This window comes from Phoca vitulina, unplaced genomic scaffold (assembly GCF_004348235.1).
Source record: "Phoca vitulina isolate PV1807 unplaced genomic scaffold, GSC_HSeal_1.0 scaffold41, whole genome shotgun sequence".
NCBI lineage: Eukaryota > Metazoa > Chordata > Mammalia > Carnivora > Phocidae > Phoca > Phoca vitulina.
Window position 1 is genome coordinate 11,493,069 of NW_022589744.1, and position 24,426 is coordinate 11,517,494.

Here is a 24,426-nt window from a genome sequence, read left to right on the forward strand (position 1 = left end):
TTCCTTGTGTACCAAGTGGAGATCTTCCACTGAACTTCCAGGGAGGCTGGTGGAGGGTGAACAAACATCCGGGACGGGGTTTAGGTGTACCTTGTACAGAAGTTCGAAGGAAGGAGGGGGCAGGACGTGTCCCGACATGCCACTGTGCCTACTCCTGAGTAGTGGGATTTAGGGAGGATTTTCTCCTCGGGATTTTCTTGGTTATTTTTTTTTTTTTTTTTTTTTAATTTTTGTACAATGAGCAGGGATGACTCGAGCAAAATGTTTAAAAAGTAGTAAAAATAACACGTAGGGGTCTGGTATAGGGCCTGGTATGTAGCAGATGCTCTGAGGGCATTTGGGTGGATGGAGTGCCTACCATCTCCCACCAGTCTCCACATCCCATCTGCCTCCCTCCTACCTGCACCTCCTTCCCCTGGGGCTGTGCCTTGTCACCCTCGAGCCTGTGTGGGTTCTTCAGGGCAGAGCCCAGATCACCCTCTCCCAGGAGTCTGCAGGCCCCTCTCCTCCAAGGCACCACTCCCGGCTTCCTCTGACTTCTGACCCAATGACCTCGGCCCAGGAAGGGAGAGTGGACGCCTCTGGGAGCCTGGAGTGGAGCTGCCGATTTATGAGCTTGGGCCTGTGCCGCCCTCCCCCGCAGCTGGAATGCGAGGCCATGGCTCAGCTGTTTGTCCAGGAGCCCCAGGGCTCTGTCACTGCTACAGGCCCAGGGGTGTTTTCACTCCCGGTCCCCAGAGCCTCCAAGATTTCCCTGTGTTTCTTCCCTGACCCGCTTCGGGACCTCGGGTCCGGTGGGCACCCGGGAGTTTCCCCGACTACCTGCTGATCTGGAAGGAAGTGGGGCTCCCCATTCTGCTCTGGCTCCCCCAAAATGGGAAGGCACAGATCTCTTGCATCTGCCCCACCCCCTCCTGCAAGTAGGGGTCTTTTCAGTGTCCCCAGAAGGTGATGGGCACTCTGGGGGCTGGTCTCCACCTGTTCCCAGCTGGGGTGGTATTTGGATTGCCCCACGATGTGTCTCTGCCAAGTGGGGTGACCCCTCCCAGCATGGCCAGCCCTTGGTGGTTCTGCCAGAGACCACCACCACGGCCCCCCTGTGCCATCCACATGCCTTAGAGGGAGCCCCCAGTCTTGGACCACACAGGGCCCTTTCATATGCAGAATCCTGGCCCGATGGTTAATTTTTGTCACCTCACAAGAAGCCAGAAACTAAAGGGCATGTTTCAGGTCTCAGATACCTTCTCCCCTAGGACATCCACCGTGTCGGGGCCAGGTGCTCCCCGAAACCTGCACTCCACCCTGGCCCCAAGTAAGCTCCTCCGGGGCAGGGACCGGGTCTGTTTAGTCTCTTTATCGAGTCCAGCTAGCCCTGAGCCCCTGTGTTCCTGAGGACAGGCCTTGGTGTCCTATGGTCAGTGGGAGGCCGTGCTGAAGCAAGCCGGAAACTGAAGTGAAGATCCTTCTCCCTTCCCCCAAGGATGATCCAGAAATAGTTCCCCTTGGATTGGGAAAGCATTCTACATTCAGATGGTTTGGGCGGGTGGGTTTTGGGCCTTGAGCTGGTTTCTTTATTGGGAGCCGATTTCTTCTCCTGATAAGGCTCCACTTAGGCCCATGGGAAAGGGAGTCTCTCGATCAAGCGCACCCATCAGAGCCCAGGGGAGCTGGGACCCGGTTAGCCAGAGATGGGGGACAGGGGGCCAGCCAGGAAGCCCAGCAGCCTGGTGGGGTGGACCCAGTTCCACCGCGGGTCCTGGGCATGGGGTGCCATGGGCCTCCGACTCTCACCACGCGCTCTGTTCCTCGCCCGCTCAGGCTCCTGACAGTTGTGGTGGGAGAGCCTTCCCCGAAGTCAGCAGGAAGAATGTGCCCGGGGGTGCTGACCCCAGAGACCTCTGCCAGGCTTCTCCCCTCCCCCTGGTGGGGTTCTGGTCTGGGCACCCAGGTGGACAGCCTTTGTATTTCTGCCTCCCAGTTGGGCTCTGGAGAGAGAGGCTTGTGAAGTTTCCCTTTCTGTTTAGCTGGGGTTTTATGGTTTTTCAGAAAACAGGTTAACAATTAAGCTCATTAACCTCAGGGCCTCCATTCCTATAAAGCCAGGCGAAATGGCTTCCTCCCCCAGCTTCTCCCGCTGGCTTTATAAGGCCACGGTGGCCTGGAACAAGCGTTAGAGCTTCGACCAGCCGCGGACCTCCAGGTATAGACGTCCCTGGGGTTCCTGGACTGTCCTTCGCAGATGGAGCGAGGGCGCACAGGAAGGTGGACAGTGAAGCCGCTGCGGGCCAGGGCCGGCCACTGCTGGGCTTGGGGAGAGCGGCTGGGCTGCGCAAGCCCTTGGTGCCTGGGAGCCATTGTGGGTGCTGGAGTCAGGGCTGCACGGCTGCCTCTCGCTGGTGGTCAGTGGCTGCTCCTCGTTCTCTAGGGGGCTGCGCACTAAGCACGATGAGGCGGTTCCTGAGGTCAGGACATGACCCTGCACGGGAGAGGCTCAAGCGGGACCTTTTCCAGTTTAACAAGGTAAGGGGAAGCACCGTGTTGTCCACCTTCACGGGCTGGGGCTGGGGCTGGGGCACTCAGGCGGCCTTTACCTGGATTAAGGTACTTCCTGGGCGCTGCCATACATGGGCACCTGACTTTGGAAATGGGGTCTGGTTGGTGGGCTTTCCTGGGAAAGGGCAGTGGGATCCCCAGGCATCGGGACTCCCTGTCCCGAGTCTCACTGGCTGTGTGACCTCTGCAAATCACTCTGCCTCTTCCAGCCTCAGTTTCCCCACCTGAAAAATAAGGCTAAAACAACCTCTCTCCTCAGGCTGTGGAGGAGGCTCAGGGACAGGAAAGATGAAAGGAGGCTGAACCCTGTCAGGTGTAGCAATGTTCCTGTGATGCCCGGTCCCTGGGGCAGTGGCCGCAGCCCATGGCTGTCCCCTTTCTCCTTACATCGCCCCCACAGGAAAACGCAGCTTTCCCGGCAGGCAGCACACAGTGATTCCTGTGGCTTCCTTGTGGCAGGCTTAGGCCTGGGTGAGCGGGGAGAGGCACCTGAAACAATGTGCCAAGGCTGGCATTTGGCTACCCCAACCCCAAACCTGCTCCTAAGGCCCCCCGAAGCCAGAGCGACCTGTCCCCCGAGACCACGGGGAGGGCCCCAGAAGCTCCACTAGCTTCCTCACGGTGGCCGGAGCCTGAGAAGGCCAGAGCTGGCCTATAAACAGGAGGAGCGCAACGCGGTTTATTAGCTCTGCAGCCACCTAGCAATCTGCCGCCGTTTCGGGGTAATTAGCGTGTCTTACGGCGGCTTTGATCTAGGCCCGTGGCCTGCATGCCCAAGCTTCCTTCTGCCCCCGAAGGTGGACTGCAGGAAGCGGAGCACCACGGTGCTCTGCTCCTCGGGGGCCCAGGGACCCCTCCAGGACATGCTTCCCCTCCAGCTTGGCCGCTTAGATGTTGGGTGACCCTGTTCCCCTCGCCCACAGCGTAGGCTCGTTACAAGGCTTGTATGGAGTTAGATAATTTGTGGTCTAGGAGCACTAGCTACCATTCTCAGGGGCTGCGCCCCAGGGAGAGAGAGAGCTCCCAGGGGCTTGTGTGAGGTGGGTGGAGGCGCCCTGCCGTGTTCCCCTGATTTTCTTGGCCTGTGGCAGATGTGGTGACGGAGCTTTGCTGAGGCCGCTCGCCTGTGGGATGAGGGCTTCCCTGAATGAGCACCTCCTCCCACTGGCAGAAGGAAGCTGTGGGCAGGATCTTTGGACCTCGGGAAATGGGGTGCAGGTGTTGGGAATGGGAGATCTCGGGAGCCCCTGGGTGCCTGCCGCCGTTGGTTCCAGGGGAGTAACACATGGGTGTCGGTCTCAGAACCTCAGCACTCACCTGGGAGCTGGGGTGACCCCTATGTGCCTCCATTGCCCCTGATGACACCGAGAGATCTCACACCCCAAAAAGGTGACCAATTCCAGTAGAAACCGGATAGACAGGCTCAGCAGAGGGAGGAACCCCTGCCCTAAGTTCCAACTGTGCAGCGGGGTGGGGCTGGGGTGGGGCTGGGGCAGAGGAATCACCCCCCCCATGCCCCACAACTGGTGGCCCCCAAACTTGGCTGCCCCACCCCTAGGACTGGCTGGAGGGAGGGGAGGCTCCTGGAATTCCTTCCTCCTTCCATTCATTTGCTAGAAACCTGCATTGAGCACCTACTGAAAGACAACCCAGGGCTGGGGCTGTGCGATCTCCGATAAGATCTTTACCCTCCAGGACTTTTGTAGTCTAGAAGGAGGGAGGGGGCTGAGGGTCTGAAATGCCACTTCCTGGGAGTAGAAAGGAGGAAGGGGAGGGAGGGAAGGGAGGTGGGCCGGTTTGGTCTCATCTGGACACTGAGTGAATGTGGAGCCTGAAGGGTTGGGATTGGGGGATGAGGCCAGATCCTGGACTATTTAGAAACCTGGGTGGTCCCACCCATGCCAGCCCCTCCCCTGCCCCAGGCTTCACTGGAGTCAGCTCGAGGGAGCCAGGAACCTGGGAGTCTGGGGCCTGACACGCCATAGCTATGGTGGGTTTTGAGCCGGGGAATGAGTGATCCCATTTCCAGTTTGGAAAAGAACTTTTTTTATTTTTGTTTTTTAAGGGGAGCATTGCAGTGATTGGATGAGTCCCAGGCAGTGGGGTGGGGTGCAGCGCACAAATAGAACAGGGTTTCTCAACCTTCTCACTGTTGACATTTGGGGCTGGCCATGTGGTGAGGATGTTGAACAGCATCGCTGGCCCTACCTTCCCAAGATGTACAACCAGAAATGTCTCCAGACGCTGCCCAGTGGCCCCTGGCCGAGGACCCCTGGATTAGAGAACTATTTAGGGCATGAGGCCTGGTGCTAGATGGGGATGTAGGAGTGAGGGGGGCAGGGAAGGGAAGTGTGTGTCCAGCACGACTGTGGAGGCTCCATCCTGGGAGGGGGAAGCCCAGGAGAGGTGAGGAGTGGGTGAAAGGGAAAGTGATGCGTTTGATTTGGACAGAAGAGCAACAGCGATGGTCTCCATTGATCGGCAGGCGGTGCAGCCTGGGGCTTGGTTACTGGTACCATCAACCCCAGAACTGACTGCTGAGGTTCGCCAGCTGGGTGACCTTGGGCAAGTCACGCATCTCCACAAGGCGATAGAAGCTGGGGCGCCTGGTGGCTCAGTTGGTGAGGCGTCTGCCTTCAGCTCAGGTCATGATCCCAGCGTCCTGGGATCGAGTCCTGCCTCGGGCTCCCTGTTCGGCGGGGAGCCTGCTTCTCCCTCTGCCTGCCACTCCCCCTGCTTGTGTTCTCGCTCTCCGTCTGACAAATAAATAAGTAAAATCGTTAAAAAAAAAAAAAAAAAAGGATGTGGAAGCGACCCCATTGAGTTGGTGTGAGGATTACATGAGTTAAGGTCTAAGTTGAAAGGCTGTGCGTGGCTGGCAGCCACAGATTCGGAGCACAGCTCTGTGGGCATTATTTAGCCTCAAGTTTGAGTTTGGGGAGCCTTGGAATCCCTGGGTCTTCGCAGACAGTGGGATATAGAGCTGGAGCCTGTCCATGCAGGTGTCATTCACACGTAGGTGAAGGTCAGCCCTCGGAAGGGTGCCCGCAGCTGGTGAAGCAAGCAGTGTCCAGACTGGACCAGTGGTCCCTGGGAAGGAACTGTGTCTGTAGACAGATTGATTCCCTGAACCCTCTGCCAAGCAGCAAAGGGGCCAGGGAGTGCGGTGGTTGGGCCAGGGACGCTGGAGCCGCTGTGCGCCTTCTCACTGAGTGACTGCGGACATGTTACTGAGCCTCTCCGCTCCTCAGTTCCCTCATCTGTGAAGCGGGTGTCCTCATGGTCTCCACGTCCAGGTTGGTGTGCAAAACAGAGTTGCTTGGAATGGCACCTGGCACCCAGTTGGTACCTTACCTGGTTCTCGTGGTGCCTCACACCCAGGTGGCATTCCCATTCTGCAGGTAAGAAAGCTGAGGCCTCCAGGGCTCACACAGCCTGAGCATATGGTGCGTGGTGGCGCCGGCCGGAGGAGGGGCTCCCGGTCCCATCTACCCACCAGCTGCACTCTGAGCGTGGTGACCTCACCTCCTGAGCCTGTTTCCTTGCCTATGAAGTAGTCTTCTGAGCCATTGGTGACCAGATGAGGGGACTGTGGAACCCACTGGACATCTCAGTGGAGAGGAAGTGATTTCAAGGGGACGGAAACTCACGCCACAGTAAAACTCCTTCCTTGGAAATCCCTTGCGGCAGCTCCCTCCCCTGGTGAAACCAGCCAGTTAATAAAGGCTCTGGGCCCTTCCTGTCCAGCCCGCCCACGCTCCGCTTACCCCCAGGCTCCGAACAGTGTGTTCCTGACTGGCCACCCCTGTCCAGGACCAGGTTGTTTTGTCTTGGCTTTTTTGTGGCTGGTCCCCTGGTGTCAGGTGACAGCCACACAGGGAGGGCCAGGTTGCTGCCACCACCGGGAATCTGAGCTGACCACACCCAGTATAGGGCAGTGCCACCCAGCCCAGCAGCTGGGCGTGCCCCCTCCGGCCCCAGGCAGCCCTCCTTCCAGCCCCCCAGCAAGGGCTAGGGACTCCTCAGCCCTGGATCTTGGCCGGCATCCTCCCTCGCTGAGGGCAAGATGAAGGGCCCCCACTGTCTCTGACCAACAACCTTTGCTCTCTCCTTTCCGAGAACCTGAAATGGGGTCCTGGAGCCAGCATGAGACAGACAGGGCTTTCTTTCCTGCACCAGGCTAATGTTGCAGTTTGGCAGCTCCTGCAAATCTCTCCTTTCCCAGTTCCTGTCAAAAGAGTTCATTGTTCTCTCCTCCCTTGGCAGAGGTCACCTGAGCCAGGTAGCAGGGTGAGGGCAGGGCCAGGTAGGCTGGATGCTGAGCTCAGGACGTAGGGGAGGCTGGTCCCAGTGGTGGTCAGACATTGGGTAACCTCCTAGCTTGACTCTGAGCTGGAGGCTCTGCTGTCCTAGGCTGAGCCCCCACCCCACCCGCTGTCCTGGGTGGAGGGATGATTCGGGGCTGCTGTGTGCCTTAGAAGTCCCACAGCAGGGCACCCCTGGGGCTGAGCCCACTTCTTGTGCCCCATGTGGACCTCATACTCCAGTGGGGGGGTTGAGTCTTTAAAGGCTGTTAGAAGTTGGAGGATGGGACAACCAAGGAACAGGGAGGACATCTGAGGTTGGGAGGACAGCTGGAACACAGGCCAGGGGTGCCTTGCAGAACCTTCCCGCTTCCCCAGGCTGCTCTGGTTTTCTGGCTCCTCCCTAGTTGACCTCTGACCTCTTCCCAAATCCAAATCCCTTCCTTCCCATTCCCAACATGACCCCTGGGCGTCCTGTAACTGGCCTGGGGCCGCCACACCTCCTCCCTCAGCCTTCAGGCAGGTTTGCGGCCTCCTACCGGATCATAACTGCCTCATTTGAGGATTTGTGGGCCTTATTTGCATGTCCACCTCTCCCCGCCTCTGCACCCCTCCCCAGACCTGGGGAATCCCCTGTCACCACACTAATTACATTTGAACCCACTCTCTTGGCCCCTGGCCAGGTAAGGGCACCACGACATTTCCTCCCCTCATTTTGTTCTTGAGGTCCGCTGATGAAGATGCCTGAATGATGGAGACCTTTATTTATTTATTTTTTAGATTTTATTTATTTATTTAACAGAGAGAGACACAGTGAGAGAGGGAACACAAGCAGGGGGAGTAGGAGAGGGAGAAGCAAGCTTCCTGCAGAGCAGGGAGCCTGATGCGGGGCTCCATCCCACGACCCTGGGATCATGACCTGAGCCGAAGGCAGACGCTTAACGACTGAGCCACCCAGGCGCCCTGATGGAGACCTTTAGAAGGCAGGCAGGCTGTGTGCGGCAAGGCCTGTGCGCTGGGGGGGGTGGGGGGGATGGCGGTGAGCTGAGCCTTCCAGCTGAGCCTGACGGTGGGTGGTCTTCTAGAGGTTGGCGTTCAAGTCGCGGGCGGCCCTGCTCCGTGCAGTCATTGGTATCACATTGATCAGATGTGAAATGAGGCTCAGAGAGGCAGAGGAACTCACCCAAGTCCCAAGGCATTTTAAGTGGCAGAGGGGGGATTCAGAGCCTACTGGGCCTGACTCAGTCCCCGTTCTTCCTAAACCAGCCTATGGAAAAGAAGGTGGAGATGAGAGTCAGGGTGGTGGCGGTGTCCCCAGGACCCTGAAGGAAATAGGAGTAAGTACAAGAGATTGAAGGATGGGCCCAGCCTTTGTCCAGAGCGGTTTCGGAGAAGAGGCCAACCTGTAATAGGAGTGACTCGGGTGGGATATTAGGAGAACTTCCTGCCAGGGAGTTGGTAGATAGTGTGTGGCCTGAGAGCCTGACAGAAAGAGAAAGCTGCACGCTGTTTTCTCTTTGGCTTGATTCTCTTGCCGCTGTCCTGAGGCAGAATCGTCCTGAGGGCAACGCCTCGGTCCAATAGGACTATGGTACGAGCCACGTATGTAATTTAAAACATTCTAGCAACTGCATTACATTTTTTAGATGAGTGAAATTAACTTTGGTAATATATTTTAATCCAATATATCCAAAATATTACTGTTTCAACATGTAGTCAATAGAAATTAATGAGGGTTTTTCTAGGTGTTTTGTATTTTTTTTTTTTTTTAAGATTTTATTTATTCAGGGCGCCTGGGTGGCTCAGTCGGTTAAGCGTCTGCCTTCGGCTCAGGTCATGATCCCAGGGTGTGTCCCCCCCCGCACTTTTTTTTAATACAGAATCTTTGAAATGCCAGGTGTATTTTACACTTACAGCATATTTCAATTCAGATACAAGATTTTCTTTGGAGTTATGTAATCTGTAGTTAGAGTTTGGAAGGTTTGTAGCTGAAAAGGGAGATTCACAGCATGTCTGCCTGACTCCATCCCCTGTTCCGTTGGAACCCAAGGGCATACCTGGAAAGTTTTCCAGTGACTGAACTGGGCACCTATTCTTAAAGTTAATAAAAATTAAAATTTCCATCCCTTGGTGGCACCAGCCACACCGCAGGTGCTCAGTATCTCTACGCGGCTCACAGCTGCCACACTGAGCAACCCAGGGCTTGGGTCTCCTCCTGGGCATAGGGCTCCTTCCTGCAGGACATTTTCCCCAGACTCTTCCAAATTCCAGAGGCTTTGACCCCACGCTGCTGCCGACTGGGATGAGAGAAAAATGCCACCGTCCCAGGAACCTTTTCTCGGGCCCTGGCTGGCTGCTGACTTGCTGAGGCCCCAGCAACCTGAGGCTGGCTGAGGCCTACCCGGGGGCCCTGGGGGAGCTGGTCCCCACACACACCATCACGTGCCCTGCCCTCCTTTTCCTGGGAAATGTTTACATTCCAGACACTGTGCTATCTCCCCAAGACTTTTCCAGGCGCTGCATTTTTTACATAGCTGAACAGGGACCTGGGCTGGCCAGGGGGGTTCCTGCTGGGTTACTCCTGCTCTCCAGTCTGTCCCTTCCAGGTATAGCCATTTGTAGGGCAGACTAGTTCCTGGCAAAGAGCCGGTGGGGGGAAGGTGGGCTTACACCTATGTGTCCCCAGAATAGCATTCTTTGGAGCTCTCTTCCCTGGCTGACCCCACCTCAGGGCCTCCTCCTGTGAGCTGCTGGACTGGGCCAGACAAGCCAACAACTGGCAGTTGGGATTGCTAAACCGTCGTGCCCACTGTCACTTCTCTCTGCTCCTTTGGGCCTGATGGGACCGCCAAGGGAAGCCCAGAGGAGAGCCCTGGGCCTAAGGAAAGCCACCTCATTCGTGCAACCTTTTTCCTGCAGGGCAGAGCCTTCATTGCTTTAAAAAAAAAAAAAAGTGTAAAGCATCTGGCTGGCATCCTTTGCCCTGCTCTGATCTAGCTCTGCAGGTTCTGTATCCCCTGGGGTGGGAGGCGGGGGGCGGGGAGCGCTGAGCAAGAAACAACCACAACCTTCCCGAAGGTAGTTTATCAGTCCAAGTCTGTAGTATATACATCCATACCTTTTAAGCCTGTAATTCCACCACTGGAACATCTACCTAAGGAAATACTGAGTTGCAGGCAAAGACAAGAGGAGTCCAAGGAAGGTCGTCAATGCAATTGGCAATGGTAAACCCTGTAGAAACAAAGTGTTCACCAACAAAAGCCTGGCGAGTTCGGGCGCCTTGACACAGGGAACATTCCTTAGCTGTTTTTTTTTTTTTTTTTTTTTTTTTTAATTTTGTTTTTTTGAGAGGGAGATGGAGCACCTGTGCAGGGGGTTTGGGGGGGGGTGGGGGCAAAGGGAGAGGGAGGGAGAGAGAATCCCAAGCAGACTCCCCACTGAGTGCAGAGCCCTACGCAGGGCTCGATCTCAGGATCCTGAGATCAAGACCTGAGCCGGAATTAAGAGTTGGATGCTTAACAGACTGAGCCCCCCAGGCGCCCCTCCTTAGCCATTTAAAAGTCACTTCAGTGCTTTGGACAACTTGGGCTGGCTGCGGGTGGGCAAACAGGCTACGTAGCTCTGCGTGTATGCACATAGCCGTGGGGCACGACCCCAATCAGCTCTCTCTATTAAGTGAAGACACACAAGTATACGGTCACAACACAAAGACTCACACCAAGATGCTAGCAAGGGTCACTTCTGGTTGTGGGAGTATGGGTGATTTTTGTTTTGTTTTTCAAACTTCTTCGTATGTTCCAAGTTGTCTACAATGTGTATTACTTCTATAGTAAGAAATGAGCAAAAGCGTGTGTCTGCAACAAAACTCCAGAACCTTCTCTGGAAGGATAGTGGAGAACTCTCGGTAACAGAGGTACAGATGTTCAGGGCTGGAGGAGCCTCGGACGGCCAAGAGTCAGGGAAGGCTGCTGTGGGTTCTGTCCTCCCGTAAGCACTGGCCCAGGACTGCGGTACAGCCAGGCTTCCTGAGCATTCTGGTCCTCCACTGTGCCAGCCCCCCAAAGCTTCCCTTGCCCCCGTACCCCCGCAGGAGGACTGGGTCGGTCACCCATAGTGTGGGTGGTGGAGGAACCAGGTTAGAGTTCCTGGAGAACGCGTGGCCAGTGTGGTGTCAGGGGAGAGTGTGTCCCAGGGATGGCCGCAAGGCCAAGGACTGGGTCAGAAATGGGTCTGGGATTGGCTCTGCACTCAGGCGTCTGGGCAGGAACCTGGACATGACCGACGCGCTCCTTCCTGCTGGGGCGGCTCTGCTGCAGCTCCTCTGTCCCGTGCTGGCTCCCCAGCTGTGCGGGGCGGAGGGGACACGTCTGCAGGTCTGCGCCGAGTGCTTCTCATTGCAGACGGTGGAGCACGGCTTCCCACACCAGCCCAGCGCCCTCGGCTACAGCCTGTCTCTGCGCATCCTGGCCATCGGCACCCGCTCCGGAGCCGTCAAGCTGTATCCTTTCCGTTCCCCCAGCTCCCAGCCGGGGGGGGGGGGGGGGGGGGGAAGCTGGGAGGGGCGGGGGCCCTGGCATTGGTGGGATTCAAAGGAAAGCAGGTTGTAGATGACCCCTCCTGTTCCTGGGATGGTCCACATACCCTCTTGGGAGTCAGCCGTGGATGCAGTGAGTGGAGGCAGGTTGGGTTTGTTTTTTTTTTTCCCTTTCTCCCAGTTAGTAGACTGGTCCCAGGGTGCTCTCCAAACCAGGGTGGCCTTGGGTGGGAGGAACAGTGCTAAGGCTTCCAGATTCTGCCCCACCATGCACGCCCCCTGTGTCTACACAGGCACACCAGAGAGAGTGGACTCCTGGTTGGCACGGACAGCCCTTCCCTGGCCTCGGGCTGGACATGGCCCAATGTGGTCATCCTCTATCCAAAGCATTTGTTCTGGGCTATTTCAGAGGCAAGCCCGCGGGTTCCAGGATGGAGGATCACTGCTTGGGTCCTCGGGCTGGCCTGAACTACAAGTCTGGGAGCTCCCCCGCCCCCACATCCCACCCGAGTCCCTAGAGTGAGCCAGGGTGGCACCTGGGAGAATTGGGAGATGGGGGACCCTCCTCAGGGGAAGCTGTGCCTCCCTCCCGGTCCTCTGCCGCAGCACAGGGGGGCAGGCGGGGCCGAGGCTGCATAGAGCGCGCTCTCAGCTGGTTAATCATTGCCCCTGGTTCCCAGTCCCCGGTGCAGAGACTCATGGCCATAGCTGCTGGGGGCGGGCCCAGGGGGGTGCCCTGTCTCTTCTCAGGTGCCACCTTGTGGTAGCTGCTGGGTCTGTTGCGGCTCAGGTAGTGGGGGCAGGGGGAGGGTGTAGAAAGCAGTCGGGCCAGGGTGGGCGGCACCCCCACCTGCCTGGCTGGAAAAGCTCTCCCTGGTTGGAGCTGGCTCCCCCTCGGGGTCACATCACCCTGCGCCACGTGCCTTCAGGCCAGGGCCACTGCTTTCCCGCCCTCCCCCCCCCCCCGCCCTGGGGCCAACTGGGGGGAGGGAGAGCCCGTCTGTGTTGCTAGGTATTTATATTCCTTGCCCTGTGGGCCCAGAGGTCCTGGCCCTTGAGCGGGAGGGGGTGGTGTCCTGCCTTCCGGAGCTTTTCCTGAGCCTGCCGCGCACAGCTATGGCGCTCCTGGGGTGGAGTTCATGGGGCTGCACCGGGAGAACAACGCTGTGGTACAGATCCGCTTCCTACCTGGCCAGGTAAGGGGCCTTCCACGCGCCCTTACTCTCACGTCCCCCAGCAGGGAAGTACAGAGGCAGGCATTTGGTGGCCCTGGATTGGGTCTGATAGGGCCGGGGACCACCCCCCTTTTCCCAGCTACAGGTTCATGGACCACCCTAAGAGTAACCAGGGGTCTTTCGGTTCTGGGGCTCTCTGAATCAACCGGCGCAGGGTGGGCCACCCGGGGGTGAGAGGCCATGGTGAATGCTGGCCCCTCCATAGCTGCTGAGACAGCGTGCTCCTGGTTCCTGAGCCATTCCCTCCCTAGTGCCAGCTGGTCACCCTGCTGGATGACAACAGCCTGCACTTGTGGAGCCTGAAGGTCAAAGGCGGCGTGTCAGAGCTACAGGAAGATGAGAGTTTCACACTGCGTGGTCCCCCCGGGTAAGGACTCGGTGCCCATCCTCCCCCAGCCAGCCTGACCTGCACACCCAGCTCCAGGGTGGAACCACCCTGTAAAGGTCCTGTGGCGCCCTCGGCGGGCCTGGCAGTTGCTTGAGCCGACGCATCCCCACCTGCAGGTGCTCTGGCGGAGTGGGTGGGGCTGCGGCCTGCCTCCCTCCATCCCCACATGGCGTCTGCGTAGGAGGCTCTGGGGGCGGGGGGGGGTCTGCCTCCAAGCCCAAGCCCTCCACCCTCTGTCTTCTGTCTTGGCTGAAAGTAATCGATATATTTATCCTGGCCCAGGACAACCATCGGACCCCATTAAAGGACCTCACGGGCCTGCCTTCCCTGAGGCATGGCCTTTCCTGGGGCTGGTGAGGGCAGCCAGGAGTCCCGGGATCTAGCCCTGGGGCCTCCCCTGCCGGGGTAGCAGCCAGCTCACAGGCAGCCGTTCCCATCCTCAGGGCTGCCCCCAGTGCCACACAGATCACCGTGGTCCTGCCGCATTCCTCCCGAGAGCTCCTCTACCTGGGCACCGAGAGTGGGAACGTGTTCGTGGTGCAGCTGCCGGCCTTCCGCACGCTGGAGGACCAGACCATCAGCTCGGACGCCGTGCTCCAGCGGTGAGCGTGCAGACGCCTTGCCGTCAGGAAGCCGGCCCCTCCAGCCGGCCACGGCCTTCTCCCTTCTGTCCCAGGAATATCTCAGGGGCTTCTAATTTCTCTCCTGGGAAGTCTGTAGGGATGGGAGGAGACACTCTCAGCTCCCCACCTGTCCCCTAAATGGAGACTCTCACCCCGTAATGTGTTAGCGTTCCAGAACTCTCCAACGGGTCTTGGGGATAACTTGTCATTTCATTTAAAGGTAAGGAAAGTAAGGTTCAAAATGATTTTGCACTGTCAGCCAATTCTTAGTCCAGTGTTCTTCGCACTGCTACCACGAATTTCAAAACCCAGGGGCTCCACGGCAGGGCAGATGAGGCCCGAACCTCACTGGGTCAGGTGGGGCAACTTCTGGGGAGGTTTATGCTTTGGAATCTGTGCTGAGTTTTCACTTGCATGCAGGCCCCATGGCCCAAACTCCTGGACAGCCACGACCCTGTAGGCTTCTTCAGATCATTCTGGAGGCTTTGTCCCATGATGGTGATGTCTGCAACAGAGAGGGGGTCAGATCAGGTCTGGGTGTGGAGAGAAGCTGCTGGGGCCCAAAGGAGGAGGAGATGAAGGATTAGCCATGGTGGAATGTTCTGCAGTTTCACAGGACGGAGAGGAGGCCAGAGTCCTCAGACGTGAAGCTGCTTTAGGCTTGAGCCAGTGGAACCCTGTTCCTGAAAGGACCAGTCTTCCAACTCACTCACGTCCTTCAGGGCCTGCTGTCTAGGCTGGGGCAGGAGGCTTCCTGCTTGGGGCTGGGTCCCTCTGAGCACAAACCTCTGTCTTTCCCACTCGGGAGGGCAGAGTCAGGGCAGCACGGCCATGGTCAGAGCAGGACTGTTTGCAGGTGTGTGGGCAGGGCCGCGGGAGGACCTGCTCCTCACAGGTGGCCATGCCAAGTGCCCGCCTCACTCTGCTAGTAGGAGTCTAGTTGGGGGCCTCCCCCGGCCCGAGTACCCTGGGAACCCCCTCCTACCAATCTAAATCCTCGTTCTAGATGAAAAGAGGTTTGGCTTGGTTGGGTGTCTAGAAATGCCCTGGGGGTCCAGGCTGTTTGCCTATCTACTCCATCTGGTCTGCGGTGTTGGCTCTGGGTCCTCTGCCTGCCTGCCACCTCATAGTCCTCTGTTGGCTGCAGCACCTCCGGACTTCACATCAGCATTCCAGGCCCAGAGAAGGAGGAAGGGATCAAAGCTCAAGGCCAGGCCAACTCACGTAGAGTTTTGTTTTGTGGGTTTTAAAAACTTTTATTATGAAACACCACCTCTATGCAGAAATGCAGTAAATATGAATGTACAGTTTAGTGGATTCTTGTAAAGTGAGCTTCCCCGCAGCCACTCCCTGGGCAAAGAACTAGAACTTTGCCGGCCTCCCCGGAGCTCCCACGTGCCCCTCCCTCCCCGGAGGTAGCCACCACATTGGCTCTTCTGGAAGTCACCCCCTTGCCTTTCCTTGTAGTGGTGCCCCGTGTGTTTGCATCCTTAGGTTTCTGTTTGTCACTGTCCTGTTCTCTGCATGGCTCCCCCCTTGGCGGTGTGTCCCCGTGATCTTCCCACGCTGCCCATCCACGCGGTGCACGCCTGTGCCACGTGGTGGGTCCTGCCTGCCGGCGGCGGCGACAACATGGCCTCACCGCGCTTCCCTCCGCCAGGTTGCCCGAGGAGGCCCGCCACCGGCGGGTGTTTGAGATGGTGGAAGCTCTGCAGGAACACCCCCGCGACCCCAACCAGGTCCTCATCGGCTACAGCCGGGGCCTCATCGTCGTCTGGGACCTGCGGGGCCGCCGGGTGCTCTGCCATTTCCTCAGCAGCCAGGTAGGCCGTGCCGGGGATGGGGGCGGGTGCCACGTGGCTCTCGCGGACAGCCCTATGCTGGGACCTGGGGGTGCCGGTGGCAGCAGCAGCAGCACCCTGATCCTGGCCTGCGCACTCTCCCTCTCCTCTGAAGCAACTGGAGAATGTCTGCTGGCAGCGGGACGGCCACCTGATTGTCAGCTGCCATTCCGACGGCAGCTACGGCCAGTGGCCTGTGTCCAGCGACAGCCAGCGAGCGGAGCCGCTGCGCAGCTGCGTGCCCTATGGTCAGTGCTCCCCACCCGTGGGGGCCCGGCCCTGCCCCGTCGCAGGGGACCCCCTGTCCTCTGGCAAAGCAGTGTCCTCTGTTCCTGGTCTGTCCTTCCCGGGATTGGGTGTAGGTGCCCACCTCCCAGCAGCAAAACCGGGGCCCCGAGAAGTGAAGGCTTTGTCCAGAGCCATGTGGTGGGTTTTCTACGACCGGTCATGGCTCTCTCCGGGCCCCGCTCAGAGCAGGACTCCTGAGCACAGGTCTCCTGTGCAGGTGGGGGCGGGAAGGGTCTGTGCCCTGCGGACACTGGAGTGGAGGGCCCCATTCAAGCTGGTTCCTTTTTGGGGGGGCACCTGGGTGGCTCAGTCAGTTTAAGCATCCAACTCTTGATCTCAGCCCAGGTCTTGATCTCAGAGTCGTGAGTTCAAGCCCGGTGTTGGGCTTCAGTGTGGGACCTACTTTAAAAAAAAAAAAAAAAAAGTTCAATCTGAGACTCTTTATAAGAAGTTTATGCAAGCCGGTTCCTTTTCTTGTAGGTCCTTTTCCTTGCAAAGCTATTACCAAAATCTTCTGGCTGACTACCAGGCAGGGGTAGGTATCCGTGCTCTGTCCTCTTCCCAGTCTGCAGCCTTCCTGGGGGGCTGCTCCGGCCTCTGCTTGTGGCACGCAGCGTCGAGGGAGTGCCTTTGGTCCCACATTGGGTCTCAGATGCTCAGCGAAGGGAGAGCAGGCTATTCATACCTCTCGTGGCTAATTCCTGAGCAAACATTCTTGACCTTTCCCTCCACCCTCCCAGAGAGATGGTTCACATCAGCAGGTTTCAAACTCTGTTGTAGCAGGAGACCTGTTTCTTCAAACAGAAACATGCAGGGAGATCCGATGTATAAGCAGCAGCAGGAGCGGGGCGGTGGGGGGGGGTCCTGCTTGAAGCAGAGGCTCGGGAACCACAGCCTGTGTGCCCCCCCCCTCACGCCCAAGTTCTCCTGAGTCACTGCAATCAGGAAGTGATGGGGGTCCACCCCACCCCTCCCGGGGACCTTGAGTGAGTGCTGACCTGGAGACTGGCCTCCCTCCCGGGTCCTGCCCCTCTGGTCACAGCACAGTCCAAGCTGCTAGCTCAGCCCGGGGCTCTCTGTGCTGGCGTTGGGGGCCCCAGCCCAGCCCATGGCTCTTCTGTGCCTGCCAGGTTGCCCTTCACCATCTTCCAGGGGGGCATGCCGCGGGCCAGCTACGGGGACCGCCACTGCATCTCAGTGGTCCACGATGGCCAGCAGACAGCCTTCGACTTCACCTCCCGTGTCATCGACTTCACTGTCCTCACCGAGGTGGACCCTGCGGCGGGTAGGCGGCTTCGGGAGTGGGTGTGGAGGGCTAGCCTCGGGGAGGTGTGGGGAGGTGGCCCGCCACTGCCTGAGTCCGGCAGCCCCACCGCACCCCTGCCCCCGCTGGCCTGTGGCTTCATCCTTGCTGGCCAGGCCTCCCGCCCACCCCGAGCTCTCTTTGCCCTCGCCTGGCTCTGACGGGACTTAGCCCGAAGAAGGCAGATCTGGGCTGTCAGGTTGAACAGCTGCCCGGCTGAGGCAAGGAGGTCCTGGCTTGGGCACGTGAAGCCCTCCCGTTTGTGGGGTGGGGCCGAAGGTGCAGTGTGGGGCCTGCCCTGAGCCGGCCTCCTGGAACCTGGCCAAGACAGCAAAGCCCTCAGTCAGCCTCATGAATTGGTGCAGGCAAGACCCGAAAGGGCTGATGTAGAAACCTGGAGAGGAGGCCTGGCAGGAGATTTCCAGGAGGGCGGGCCTCCCCTCCACATGAGTCTGGCCTGACGAGGCCACGGCCTCCAGGTGAGGGGCTCGGGCCTGCTCGGCACACTCTGGGCCGTATTCTCCCAGCCTCACCACCACGGGTCATTTGGAGGGAGACTCCAAACCTGCTTTTCCTCCTGCCCCAGCCCCTTCCCTCTGCGCGCCTGACGCAGGATGCTGGGAGTAGGGTCGATTCTTTCGGGTTTTCTACAGAGACAATCACGTCATCTGTGAATAAAGACAACGTTCTTTCTTTCTTTCTGACCTGTATACCTTTTATTTCCTTGTCTTGCCTTCCTGCATCAGCTAGGACTTGTAAAGATGCAGAGAGAGGGGCCATCTGCCTTATTCTTGATCTTAGTGGGAAAGCCTCCCATTTCTCACCATTAAGTTACGCAAGCTGTAGCTTCTTGGTAGGTCATCTTTACCAAGTTGAGGAAGTTCTCCTCGTCCTAGTTTACTGAGAGTTTATCATTAATGGGCGTTAGGTTCTGTCAGATACTTTTCCTGCATATACCAAGACGATCGTGTGTTTTTCTTTAGCCTGGGGATGTGATGGGTTCGGTTCACTGATGTTCACATCTTGAGGCAGCCCCGCACCCCTGTGATAAATCCTGCTTGGTCGTGGTGTGTAGTTCTCTACGTTGCCGGATCTGGAGCTTGTTATTAAAATGCATGTGCTCTGAGTGCAGCCCTAGAGCTTCAGACTCCGCGGGGCTGGGCTGGGGCAAACTGCTTCCCGCAGCCTCTGACCCCCCGCCTGTCCCTCAGCCTTTGATGACCCCTACGCCCTGGTGGTGCTGGCCGAGGAGGAGCTGGTGGTGATCGACCTGCGGGCAGCCGGCTGGCCGCCAGTGCAGCCCCCCTACCTGGCCTCCCTGCACTGCTCTGCCATCACGTGCTCGCACCACGTCTCCAACATCCCCCTGAAGCTGTGGGAGCGCCTCGTCGCCGCGGGCAGCCAGCAGCACACACACTTCTCCACCATGGTAGGTCCGGCACCAGCCCCGGCCCCGCCTCGGGCCCAGCTCGCCCACGGACATCTTGGTCTCCTCCTTTAGGAGTGGCCCATTGACGGTGGCACCAGTCTGGCCCCAGCCGCTCCCCAGAGGGACCTGCTGCTCACGGGGTAGGCGACGTTCATGGCACCCTCCTCCTGCCGAGTGGACTGTGTGGGGCGGGAGCGGAGCCCAGCGGGGTGCGTGCCAGTCCCAGGCCGCCCCGGGCGCCCCCGGCCCAGCCTCCCTCATGACTGGCAGGTGGACTCTGCCCGTAGGCATGAGGATGGCACAGTGCGGTTCTGGGACGCCTCCGGCGTCTGCTTACGACTGCTTTACAAACTGAGCACGGTCCGGGTGTTCGTCACCGACACAGACCCCAGCGACAACCTCAACGCCCAGGGCGAGGACGAGTGGCCCCCACTCCGCAAGGTGAGGCCAGGAGCCTGGAAAGCAGGGAGGGCAAGGACAGGCTGGGTCTGGCACTTATGGCCACCCGTGGACCTCCTCTCTGTTGTCAGGTGGGCTCCTTCGACCCCTACAGTGATGATCCCAGGCTAGGCATCCAGAAGATTTTCCTCTGCAAGTACAGCGGCTACCTGGCTGTGGCGGGCACGGCAGGGCAGGTAGCAGGCTGGGCTGGCGGGGTGGGGTGGGCAGCTAGGAGGAGTGGCCAGGTGACTTTGGGCCGTGTCCAGGCATTGGGGGGCAGCAAGGACAGGAGCCAGTCGCCTGAGCGCCCATGGGTGGTGTCATCAGGACCATCACCTGCTCCTGTGGCTCTGGGCTTTTCCCTGTGGATCGGGGTTGCCTGGTCCCCTTAGAGACGGGCCTGTGGGATGACTATTTCTCCGCCAGAAACCAGGACTAAGGGCCAGGGGTTGGGCAGAGGCCTTCTGGCTCTCCTCGGGCCTGGGGACTGGGCGTGGGTCCCGGGCCCTTTACTGTCCACCCCCAGGGTCCCTGAGGTCCCACTGTTCCTTGGTGCTGGCGGTCGCTCAGCCCACCTGCCGTCTCCCGCAGGTGCTCGTGCTGGAGCTGAATGACGAGGAGGCGGAGCATGCCGTGGAGCAGGTGGAGGCCGACCTGCTGCAGGACCAGGAGGGCTACCGCTGGAAGGGGCACGAGCGCCTCTGTGCCCGCCCGGGGCCCGTGCATTTCGAGCCCGGCTTCCAGCCCTTCGTGCTGGTGCAGTGCCAGCCCCCAGCTGTGGTCACCTCCTTGGCCTTGCACTCCGAGTGGCGGCTTGTGGCCTTCGGCACGAGTCACGGTTTTGGCCTTTTTGACCACCAGCAGCGGCAGCAGGTCTTTGTCAAGTGAGCAGCCTGCCCAGGGCGGCCAGGACCCGAAGCTAGGATTGCTGCTGGGCGGTGACCCTTGGGCCCTGGCAGCCCAGATGACCGGACGTGTCCCCCCTCCCTCGTCCCCAGATGCACGCTGCACCCCAGTGACCAGCTAGCTTTGGAGGGCCCGCTGTCCCGTGTGAAGTCCCTGAAGAAGTCCCTGCGCCAGTCCTTCCGCCGGATACGTCGGAGCCGGGTGTCCAGCCGGAAGCGGCGGCCAGCTGGTCCCCCTGGAGAGGTGAGGCTGAGCCCAGGAGGGCTCCGAGCAGCCCTCAGCAGGTCCCAACTAGCCCTCCCTCCTGCACTTGCTTGGGCCACACCAAGTAGGTTCCCGTCTCCTGCCTCCCTGCCCGCCAGCCATGTGGCTTGGATACATCTCACTGCATCTCTGTGCCTCAGCTTCCCCAAGTGTAAAGGGTCAGGTCCTCAGTAAATATCATCAGACGGGTGGTGGCATGAAGGATTGGTGGTGAGCAATCTGATATCCCCAGGACGGGGAGGCCAGAGCCTGCCGCCTCAGGCCCGACCCAACCCACTGCAGGTGCAGGAGGGGGGCGCCAGGGCCGAGCGGACGGGGGTGCAGAACATGGAGCTGGCACCCGTACAGCGCAAGATCGAGGCTCGCTCGGCGGAGGATTCCTTCACGGGATTCGTCCGGACCCTCTACTTCGCTGACACCTATCTGAGGGACAGTGAGTGGCCAGCCTGAGGTGGGGGGCCCAGGAGAACACTCCTCGGCCAGAGGGCATGTTGGAGGCTGCTGCCTGGCCTGACTGGGAGGACCCGAAGTGGGGTTTCAGCTTGGGAGCATGGGGAGACTGGATCTTCCACCTGCCTCTTTCTTTCCCCTGCCTGGGTCTCCAAGGCAGATTGCCCTGGCTTCGTACTCAGGCTCCACCACGCTCTAGAAGTGTGACCTTGGACATGTCACTTAAGTTGGGCCTCGGCTTCTCCCCCTGTCAAATGCCTGCTGGTGTCCAGTGGGCCCTGCAGAAGCTCCCCTGCTGGCCTCCCACCAGGGCAAGGGTGGCAGGGCAGGGGGTGTCTGCTGCTGGGTCTTGAGGGTCGAGCTGTCCTGGGGTTGAGATCATCTGTGCATGGGGCCCTTGGCTGTCAGACAGCCTTCCCAGCTTTTCCTGTCTACACCGTAGGCAGGTAGGCAGGACCCACAGCCATTCCATTTTACAGAGAAGGAAACTGAGCCTTACAAGGTTTGCTGACTTGACCTTGGAGTCACACAGGTAGTGAGTGGCAAGGCCAGGACGTAAGCCCAGGTCACCGGGCTCCACCCGACCCCCAGAACCGTGGGTTAGATGTAAACCTTTGCCCCCTGGCAGGCTCCCGCCACTGCCCCTCGCTGTGGGCTGGCACCAATGGGGGTACCGTCTACGCCTTCGCCCTGCGCGTGCCCCCCGCCGAGCGGAGAATGGACGAGCCCGTGCGGGCAGAGCAGGGTGAGTGCTCGTCTGCCTGGGTCTGGGGTGGGGGTTCTCTCTAGCCTTGTCCTCCGCCTGACCAGCACCCACCACTTGCCCCTTGCCTCGTAGCCAAGGAGATCCAGCTGATGCACCGAGCGCCCGTGCTGGGCATCCTGGTGCTGGACGGACATAGCGTGCCCCTTCCTGAGCCCCTGGAAGTGGCACATGACCTGTCAAAGAGCCCGGACATGCAGGGAAGCCACCAGCTGCTAGTGGTGTCAGAGGAGCAGTTCAAGGTGTTGCTTGGGTGGACGCGGGGCCCCTGGGAATCGCGGGGACATCTGGGGAGCTCAGATCCTGGGCACAAATGACGGGAGCTGGGATCCCCTTGAAGTTGTATCTGCAGTTGATGTGCGCAAGGGAGGCCCCCTGAGGCACAGAAAAGGAGAGGGTGGAGCCCCTGGGCCCCTGGGTCAGCACAGGGGATGCTGAAGCCGGACCTGTGACTATGGGAGGGACAGAAAGCACAGACGTGGCAATAAGGAGCCCTGGCTTCCTTGCAGTCCAAGTGCAGTGGTTGCGTGGCTGAGCATGGTGGTGGGGGGGGCACAGAGACGGAGCCGACTTCGCTGGGAAGCGTGGGGGGGGGGGGGGCATCTGCCAGGGAGCCTAGCCGTGCGGCAGCACCGGGCAGGGAAGCCAGAAGTCTTCGCTTGGCTGGACGGAGCGCTGCGAGCCGTGCTCGGGCCGGGCTGCGAGCCATGCCCTTGCCCCCAGGTGTTCACGCTGCCCAAGGTGAGTGCCAAGCTGAAGCTGAAGCTGACCGCTCTGGAGGGCTCGCGGGTGCGGCGGGTCAGCGTGGCCCACTTCAGCAGCTGTCGAGCCGAGGACTACGGGGAGCATCACCTGGCCGTCCTCACCAACCTGGGCGACGTGCAGGTGGTCTCGCTGCCCCTGCTCAAGCCCCAGGTGCGGTACAGCTGCATCCGCCGGGAGGACGTCAGCGGCATTGCCTCTTGCGTCTTCACCAAATACGGCCAAGGTGGGCACGGGGCAGGCACGGTGGGACCTCTGCGGGCAGGTCTGCCAGGGGCTGCTGAGACGGCCAGCCAGGCGGGACGGACCCCAGTGGAGGACTGTGAGGGAGGCCCTGGCCCCTCAGGCCCCCGGGGAGGGAAGTCCCGTCGGCAGCGGCCGAGCGCAGGAGCCAGGGGCTGGCCTCACCTGCCGCACCTCTCCTCCTTCCCGCCAGGTTTCTACCTGATCTCACCCTCAGAGTTTGAGCGCTTCTCTCTCTCCACCAAGTGGCTGGTTGAGCCCCGGTGTCTGGTGGATTCGACCAAGAGCCACAGCCGCCCCCCCAACGGATCAGGCCCAGAGAAGGCCTTGGGCCAAGCCAGGTCAGTAAAAGGCCAGGTGGCCTCAGGGTGCCTCCCTGAGGTGCCCACCGGGGGCAGGCCAGAGATCCCCTCCCTAGTGAGCTAAGCCCACCCTCCTGGCTCTGGCTCGCTACCCCCACTTCGTAGGCCCCTCCCTCCTGCACAAGCTTGGTTCACCACCCTGGCTCAGGGTAGGCCCAGTCAGTTGACCTCATTCTTCATGGGATCAGGGCTTTCTGAGCCAGAATGGGGAGCCTAGGCCACCAAACTGCCCCCACCGCCAGTCCTCACCATCTCTCTCCCTGCAGGAACTCAGGGAGCCAGAGTGATGGAGAGGGTAAGATGGGCTTCCCTGTGGCCAGGGGTGTGGGGGGACAGAGGCATTGTGATACTTGGGCCCAGACCCAGACCCAAGGGGAGGGAAAGGAACCCCAGGCCTGCAGGTGGTGTGCGGCTGAGTAGAAACGGCATCCCTTCCAGTCCTGAGCTCTGGGCTCTGGCACTCCCACTCCAGGAAGGAGGGAGCTGGGACAGAGGAGGCCCCAGGGCTCGCCTGACTTGGCCTCTGTCTTCCAGAGAGAAGGCCCGGCCCAGTGATGGAGCACGCTCTGCTCAATGACGAGAGTGAGTTGGGGCAGGAGTTGGTGGGCTGGCATGAGGGATGTGTCCCAAGGGAGACTTAGAAGGCCAGGGTAGAACTGAGGGCCATTACCCTGAGGGGGGCAGACCCGTCCGACACCCCACCAGGAGAAGGGGGAGAAACGTTTGTGTCTGGCCCAGCCTCTGCTGGCTTCTCCACGGGTCTGTTGCCCACTCCTGCAGGGGTCCTGAAGGAGATCCAGAGCACACTGGAGGGAGACCGAGGGTGAGTCACTGCTCGGGCCTGCAGGGTGGGCCGTGAGGTGCCAGGAGCTCTCTGGGAATGAGGGTCCTTGTCTGGCCTCCCCGAGGTCCCCGCGGTTGGTGACTGCCCTGTCTTTGCCCACACAGGAGCTACGGCAATTGGCGTCCTCAGCGAATGGCCGTGGGGTACAGCCTCAGCAATGGGGGAGGTAGGTAGGGGCTCTGGGCACTGCTGCAGGGCTGGGGGCAGCTGGGAGGGCCCACCCCCTGACGCGCAGGGATAGGAGAGAGCACCCTCACGGGCCCTGAAAACCTCTGCGTCTGGGCCCCGAGTGGGTGACGGAGGCCGCTGGCCTGCCCAGGAGGCTCCTGCGTCCTTGTTCTCTCTCGTTCCGCAGCGGAGTGAGCAGGTCGTGAGTGCAGGCTGCGCGACGAACACACACTACTGAGAGCTCTCCTTGGGGCCCGGCCCCGCCTGCGAGGACCGCGCCCTGGGCTTGCGCCAGGGGCTGGAGCCGACCCCGTGTCCGCCCCGCTGCTGCTCTTGGCCTCGGGAGAGGCGGGACCCCGGGCCACACGGCTGCCGCTCCTGGGCCTTGTCTGTCTTGGTTCTTTTGTCAATGTTGCACAGTTTTTACTCCCTCCCCTTTTTGTAGTGGGCTGGGTTTTAAATTATAAATTTTAACTGCCTCTGGGTGAAAAAGAGTTTTTAATAAACACCTTATTACCTCTTCACCAAGCTGGTCCCATGACTAATTTTTTTAATCGTGGAGAGATTTTCTACGGAAACGGAAATGATTGTTAACCGGTCCCTTGCCTTTGGCCCTGGGGTGCTGTCGCCGGACCAGGCCGGTAGTCCAGAGGATCCCTTTTGTAAGCCATTTGAGTCAGAGCAAACTGTGCTTGGTTGTGTCTGAACGCTGACACCTCTGTGTT

At 59.6% G+C, this 24,426-nt stretch overlaps 1 protein-coding gene across 1 annotated transcript in view; it reads left to right on the top strand.

Moving 5' to 3' along the window:
- The window catches only part of LLGL2 (LLGL scribble cell polarity complex component 2), a 32,915-nt gene extending 8,779 nt beyond the window's left edge, over positions 1-24,136 (top strand). The window contains exons 2-26 of the mRNA XM_032429604.1: positions 2,426-2,520; positions 11,258-11,355; positions 12,506-12,587; positions 12,878-12,993; positions 13,458-13,616; positions 15,298-15,460; positions 15,594-15,726; positions 16,247-16,301; positions 16,897-17,051; positions 18,281-18,498; positions 18,571-18,638; positions 18,786-18,939; positions 19,029-19,133; positions 19,531-19,823; positions 19,938-20,088; positions 20,392-20,542; positions 21,188-21,304; positions 21,398-21,564; positions 22,046-22,310; positions 22,521-22,668; positions 22,956-22,984; positions 23,224-23,271; positions 23,470-23,512; positions 23,638-23,699; positions 23,889-24,136. Coding sequence (XP_032285495.1) covers positions 2,446-2,520; positions 11,258-11,355; positions 12,506-12,587; positions 12,878-12,993; positions 13,458-13,616; positions 15,298-15,460; positions 15,594-15,726; positions 16,247-16,301; positions 16,897-17,051; positions 18,281-18,498; positions 18,571-18,638; positions 18,786-18,939; positions 19,029-19,133; positions 19,531-19,823; positions 19,938-20,088; positions 20,392-20,542; positions 21,188-21,304; positions 21,398-21,564; positions 22,046-22,310; positions 22,521-22,668; positions 22,956-22,984; positions 23,224-23,271; positions 23,470-23,512; positions 23,638-23,699; positions 23,889-23,896 — 3,063 coding nt within the window. The 5' untranslated portion in view covers positions 2,426-2,445 and the 3' untranslated portion in view covers positions 23,897-24,136. The remainder of the gene's footprint in view (positions 1-2,425; positions 2,521-11,257; positions 11,356-12,505; positions 12,588-12,877; positions 12,994-13,457; positions 13,617-15,297; positions 15,461-15,593; positions 15,727-16,246; positions 16,302-16,896; positions 17,052-18,280; positions 18,499-18,570; positions 18,639-18,785; positions 18,940-19,028; positions 19,134-19,530; positions 19,824-19,937; positions 20,089-20,391; positions 20,543-21,187; positions 21,305-21,397; positions 21,565-22,045; positions 22,311-22,520; positions 22,669-22,955; positions 22,985-23,223; positions 23,272-23,469; positions 23,513-23,637; positions 23,700-23,888) is intronic.
- Positions 24,137-24,426: the final 290 nt, after the last annotated feature.